At 43.9% G+C, this 6,878-nt stretch overlaps 1 protein-coding gene across 4 annotated transcripts in view; it reads right to left on the bottom strand.

Annotated features, from left to right (window-relative positions):
• The window catches only part of tnfrsf21 (tumor necrosis factor receptor superfamily, member 21), a 78,808-nt gene that overhangs the window by 39,209 nt on the left and 32,721 nt on the right, over positions 1-6,878 (bottom strand). For all 4 annotated transcript variants that reach the window (XM_020617530.1, XM_020617533.1, XM_020617534.1 and 1 more), the window contains exon 3: positions 4,348-4,932. In XM_020617530.1, the coding sequence (XP_020473186.1) occupies positions 4,348-4,932 (585 nt within the window). The remainder of the gene's footprint in view (positions 1-4,347; positions 4,933-6,878) is intronic.

Consider the following 6,878-nt stretch of genomic DNA (forward strand, 5'->3'; position numbering starts at 1 on the left):
GGATGCCTCCTGGGCGCCTTCTTAGGGAGGTGTTCCGGGCATGTCCCACTGGGAGGAGGCCCCGGGGAAGACCCAGGACACGCTGGAGGGACTACGTCTCTCGGCTGGCCTGGGAACGCCTTGGCATTCCCGTGGAGGAGCTGCAGGAAGTGTCTGGAGAGAGGGAAGTCTGGGCATCTTTGCTTAGACTGCTGCCCCCGTAACCTGGTCCTGGATGAGCTGAAGAAGATGGATGGATGGATGGATGTTTTGATTAGGCATTTAAGGTAACTACTGTATGCACTGATGCTAGCTGACATACAGGTCATGGTTTTTTAAAAACCTGAGTTTTAAGTCTTACGAGATCAAAGAAGTTACTTAAAAGTTTAGTTGTCGCTACCCTTATACAGTACCTCACTGTCACTCAGGCATCACTTTAAGTACCTGGTCTAACAAGGGCTGCTGCTAGGTAACATCATACAGTACTGTTATGGAAACCATGTCACATGATAGACATGTGGTATTGATTATATGCTGATTGCATTATTATGTCTGAGCTTGATGTTGTTAAACTTTCAGAGAGAACATGAGTGAAAGATTGAAACTGTCTGTGTTTGAAGAATTAAGATATTTCTTCTCTTCTCTCTAATCTAGCTGTAACAATACACAATCAATAGACCGGAGGTGTGGGACAATTGCCACACTTGCGACATATAATTGCTAACATGATGACTTCGCTTCTAAGCCATGTCCACCGGGCATGTCTCCAACTACATAATATACTGCCTGAAGTGAATTTCTTTAGACAACTCTGTACCTTTGTTCTTGACTTGTCTCCTTGCTGCAAGTAAACCATTTGTTAGACAATTGTAGTGAATTCATTGCTTTATTCAAAGAAAGTTTCTTAACAACTTGGTCCTTCAAGCCAGAACCCAACATTCTCTCCCTCGTCCACATCCAGGTTTGAATCTGAAAACCGTGCACGGGGGGAGGTTAGAGTCCTTCCTTAAGAAAGACCTCAGTCGTATTCTTCTTCAAAGAATGTTTTGACTACTTGTGAGGCCAGGATTTGCTGGACAAGTGGAAGGTGATGGGAGTCCAATGGAAAGAATGACTTCAATGGAATAGGTAGGAGAAAACCGTGTGAATGACAAAAAGGTGATGACTCATATTTTGGCATGAATAAAAAAGTGAGGACCTTTTATTCTTACCCAATTTACTAAACAGTCAGAGAAATGAAGCCTAATAATAATGTACATTGACAGGGTGTGATCCTTCCTATTTTTAAGATCCTTTTTAACAACCCTCTACCCATCCATCCATTTTCCTCTGCTTATCCGGAACCAGGTCGCGGGGGCAGCAGTCTAAGCAAAGATGCCCAGACTTCCCTCTCTCCAGACACTTCCTCCAGCTCCTCCGGGGGAATGCTGAGGCGTTCCCAGGCCAGCCACCTCAGCTGGCTCCTCTCGATGTGGAGGAGCAGCGGTTCTACTCTGAGCTCCTCCCAGGTGGCTGAGCTCCTCAACCTTTCTCTAAGGGTGGCCACCCTGTGGCGGAAGCTCATTTTGGCCGCCTGTATCCGGGATCTTGCCCTTTCGGTCATGACCCAAAGCTCATGACCATAGGTGAGAGTCGGAACGTAGATCGACCAGTAAATCGAGAGCTTCGCCTTACAGCTCAGCTCCTTCTTCTCCACGACGGACCGGTACATTGACCGCATTACTGCAGAAGCTGCGCTGATCCGCCTATCAATCTCCTGTTCCATCCTTCCCTCACTCATGAACAAGACTCCAAGATACTTGAACTCCTCCACTTGAGGCAGGAACTCTCCACCACTTTTTAACAACCCAAGTGGGAAAATAGGAAGAAGCGGTTTTAAATAAAACAAAAAAGTCCATAGCCTATGTGAGAAGGCTACAGGTAATAAATAACTTCATGTGCACGTTAAAAGAGGAACTACTTGAAACACGAGACCAGTATGCAGTAACTGAGTTGTGTCGCAGTAAGACCAGTAGTTATAGCCTGTGAACTGCATAGTGTTAGTCTATAGTAGAAGCAAAAAAAAAGAAGGATGGGTATAAAAAACAGAAGGCACAGACAAAAGAGGCATTGGTCCTCAGAGACAAAGAGGATGACAACATAGTTGCTGCAGTACATACTCAAGGCCGCCGCCCTCCCACTCCATCTGCACCAGCTCAGGCTGCAACGGAGCCTGTAATCGAAATTGGTCCACCATATACCCTGAAGTTAAAAAAGCAACTGAGGGAATTCCACATCTGAAAGTTAAAAGCTGCTCAGTTTGCAACAGACATAACAAATTTTTATAGGAGCTACAGATTGAAAGGTGCTGAATTAGAACTAGCCACCAGACAGGTTCTGGGACCCGACTGGTGTGTCGTCAGCAGGGAGTGGAACCCGAACAATGCCCAAGGCTAACCACTTGAGTATGACAATGCAGATCTGAATATGCACCTTGAGGCTTTGCTGACAAGAGCAAACACCAGATATCAAGCACATGCAAACTGGACTGAAGTTAACAGATGCTTACAAAAAGATGACGAAGATGTTGAGCACTATTATGCTAGACAGAAGGAGGTGTTTGCTTCTAAGCCATGTCCACCGGGCGTGCCTCCAACCTTATAATATACTGCATGAAGTGAATTTCTTTAGACAACTCTGTACCTTTGTACTTGACTTGTCTCCTTGCTGCAAGTAAACCATTGGATAGACAATTCCAGTGACTTTGTTGCTTTATTCAAAAACATTTTCTTAACTACACATACTCATACACATACTTATATTAATGAATATCTTTGCGTGTTCACTCATTGACATAATGCATTAATTAGCCCCTTCCCCTTCCCCTAATGCCTAACCTAATTCTAACCTGGACCCTAAAACCAAGTCTTAACCCTCAAAAAGCTGTTTCAGAAATTGAGGGCCAGCCAAAATGTCCCCACTCTGTAGCAAAAAATACTTTTTGGGTCCTCACTATATAGCAAGTACAAGAACACACAAGTACACACACAACTCCTATATCTTCTTGCTTTCTATCTTGATTTCTTTTTCTCTATACATCTGTTTGTAGCCCTGTTGCCGACAGACACATTCATGTGCCTTGCCAACCAAACAGCAACCCAAATGCAGCCGAAACCAGATTATTCCAGTTCACTGTGGTCAGTCACTGAGGCAGCGAGCAGAGAAAAAGTAGTGGATGGCTCAGCTTTATCACAGCTCACACACACACACACACACACACACACACACACACACACAGTTTCAAAGTGGAGAGTCTAGTGTCTCAGGCAGCAGGTGTCCCCTGAGTCAGAGTCTCTCTCTCTCTTTGAAATGGAGAGCTCAACTGTAGGGCAAAATTTTCTCTACCTGTTGATAGTCGTGGTGTCAACAGACAAAAGTAAAGAGAAGTTCTGAGAGGTAACAAAGGTAACAGAGAGAGCTGAGCATTAATAGGAAACTGGGAGCTTTATAAATGAAAGACTGAGGAGACAGAGTTCAAAATAAGGCACAGTGAATAAAAGAGAAAGGGGTGAGATTTAAAAAAGCAAGAGTGAAAAACAAGGGAGGAAGATGAAATAAAGGTAAGAATAAGTGACAGAGGAAGAGACTGAGAAGGAGATAAACAAGAGAGAGGAGGAAAAGGAGGAGCTACTAGCATGAGAGCTGAGAGCAATAAGGCAACTTCAGAGTACCAACCTGTGGTACCACAGCAGGGTCATGTCCTTGCTTGTATAAACACTGTTTTCGAATGTGCTGGCAGAACTGATTGGATCATATTTTCTCAGTGATGCAAACACATCAACAGATGGACCAGTACAGCTCGGGAGTAGAACTCACACTTCTTTACACCACAATCACATCCAGTGTGCAACTATGAGTCCATACAAATCTAAGGCATATACAGCCACACAGGAAAAGTATCGCGCCAAAGCTATGATTAAGATGCTTTCTCCGAGGGCATTTCATAGTTCTGCACATCGCAGAGGATGTCACAACCATGTTGACACTGCCATAGTCATGACATCATACTGATTTTTAGAGATTTGGTCATGGGCAATGGAAAATATCCCACTTGGCAATGGACAACATCTCATTTTAAAGATTTAAATTTGAAACCTGTCAATAAATGTAGGAATATCTTTTGGAAGGATTCATCTCTCCAGTTCCACAGACCTGGAGAATCTGACATGCAGCATTTAAGCTGCAGTGGAGGTTGATGGGTGGCCAACAACATTTAAAAGGTATTTTAAATGTTTTCCTTTGATTTGTCACCAATCTCAACATTAAAGAAGCCCCCAGACTCTTTCACTAGAGCCACTCTTGTTGAAATCAAAGAGAAAGTAAACTTACCCTGTCCATTGGAATAGTAGATCCACTTCTCTTTAAACTGCGTTAGAGACGCAGATGGTTTCTTCTGAATCGCCTTCTCCATGATGCTGCCTGGGTCCTGCACGGGGCCGTTCTTCAGTACCTGAGAGCTCCGCTTCATGCTACACACCACAATCACCACTAGCATCAGCAGGAGCAGAAGCACAATCATCCAGGGAAGGTGTTCATTGATGTCAAAATGATTATGGGTGCTCAACCTTGGGGTCCCTCTGCGAGTGGGCCTATAGTAGCCGGAGACCCCACCTCTGCCTCCTCCATTCCCGTGGCCAGCTATCTGGCTACCTGTCCCAACTCTGACTATGTCTGTACCCTCCACACCCTCCAGCTGCCACTTGCTGTGCCCTGGAAGAAGGTCAGAAGTGGGTTGCCCCCACTGTTGCTCGTAATTCACTGGTTGCTTGTGAGCTGGGGTTGGTGGAGTCCTTGGGGGATCACGGTTGTATGGGGAGGGAGTGCCAGGCTGGCTAAGGAGTAGCCCCTCTGCAAGGTGGTCTTCCCCACTTGGACTTTCCCTCAGTTGAATGGCTGCTGACTGGCGGTAGGTACCTGCAATGAGAGACCAAGGGATCAATAAAGACAAAGATAGAACAAGCAAGAAGAGAAATGAGAGAGAACAAAGACAGTACAGAAATAAGAGAGGAGGGACAACAGAGACAGGTAGAGAGAGTGAATTAGATTCACTCACTCAAGATATCTGTTTAACCCAGACAATGAAACAGAAGGTATCATGTGAGGGAATCCCAATACTTCAATCCATGTGAATAATGTGGCACATGAACAGAAGAAGAAATAACCTCCTCTTTCAGCTCTCACTAATCTGCCTACCCTGCCGTCTTCCTCGATACAGTACTTGGGTGGGCAGTGTACTCCAAACTGTAATACTGGACTTTTGAGGCAGATAGAGCTATCAATATTTTACTGTTTAAAAAATATCATATTGATGTGATATTATTATACTTATTCTAGCTAAATGCTAGAAAAGAGAAACAGACCATTTTTGATGACCTTAGAAGAGGAAGGTCTTCTACCAAATGCTGAAGATAGAAAAGACTTGTGCTGACCAAGTTGTTATGCAGCTCATTCTACAACCAGAGGACCATGCAAGAGAAGAGTTTCACTAACTCTAGTGAATGACAAAGTTCATAACAGTGACTGACAGAGTTCCAACCAGTGATTGCCACTCTGTAGGTGACTGGTAGTGACTGAATGACAGCAGCAACAAAGTAGCACCTCAAGAGCAGTAAACTGCAGCTGCCTGCGGCTTCTGGCTGATTGAAGGCCAGAAGTGCTGGTGATTTTTGGACATTTTTATGGTCAATGCTGACAGTCCTGCAAGTGACAAACACCATTTTCAGTAAACGTTTGTTTGCATACTAAGGGGGACATTTAATAAGCTTTTGTGGTCAATTTTTAGAATCACCGAGGAGATAATAGAAATGTATACAAATACCCTCAGTGCCTGATGTACCATTGCTGCAACAAAGGGAAGTGCTCTCAGCATGGCAGCTGCTAGTCATTTGAGATGCTGTCAGAGTTAAAAACATCTGTGAGGAGAGAGTGGGTGTTTGTAATTCGTACTGCTCACCAGAGGAGAATGAGAGGGACTTGTACAGGCTTCCATGCCAAACCATGCTTCAGTTACTCAGTGAAATAAAAGATGATTTGACTGATAGAAGACTGCATGGCTGTAGCTCCGAAATACACATGTTGATTTCTTAACCATATTAAAGTTCAAGCCACTGTAAACTCAGATTTTCTTCCAGTCTTCCTCTTGGTCCACTTATGCACAATACAGGCACCAGATCCTAAGAGGAGGTGTATTCAATTTAACACAGCTGCAGCTTTGCTTATTTACATCATCATTGTTGGTAAATTGAAAAACTGTTGTGCCACAATATCAGGTGCATCTGACGGTAATTTGCAGCAGAATTAGTAAATATCCCTTCAGTGATCCTTTCCGGGTTGCAAGCAAGAGCAGACGTCTTTACTGCTCCTCTTGTCTGTTCTACACTTTCAAGTCTTTGAACAAACTCTACAACTATTAAAATGCCTCAAAGAGGGAAAAGAGCTAATAAATCAGAAGTGAATGAGGATATGGAGGCAAAAGAAGTGTATCACAGAGCGGCGCAAGTAACAGACATACTGGATCAGCAGAAACAGATGTACATCGCGCTGATGAAACAACAGCAGGAAAACTTTAAAGGCTTCGTGCAGCTAATTATGGAGACAAACAACAAGAGATTCGACGACATGACCAGAGAAATACAGGAGATAAAAACAAGTTTGCAGTTTACCCAGCGAAAGGTGGATGTGATTAAAGCAGCCACGGGTGAACAGAAAATACAAACCAAGGAAACAAGGGATGATGTCTACAAAACTTGTGAAAGTTTAATAGCCATAACGGATAAAATGGAGCATTTGGAAGTACAGTCCAAGCGAAAAAACCTGATCTTTGAGGGAATCAAGGAGTCAGCTGGAGAAAGCTGGACGGA

The sequence above is a fragment of the Monopterus albus genome, unplaced genomic scaffold, assembly GCF_001952655.1.
Source record: "Monopterus albus unplaced genomic scaffold, M_albus_1.0 scaffold191.1, whole genome shotgun sequence".
NCBI lineage: Eukaryota > Metazoa > Chordata > Actinopteri > Synbranchiformes > Synbranchidae > Monopterus > Monopterus albus.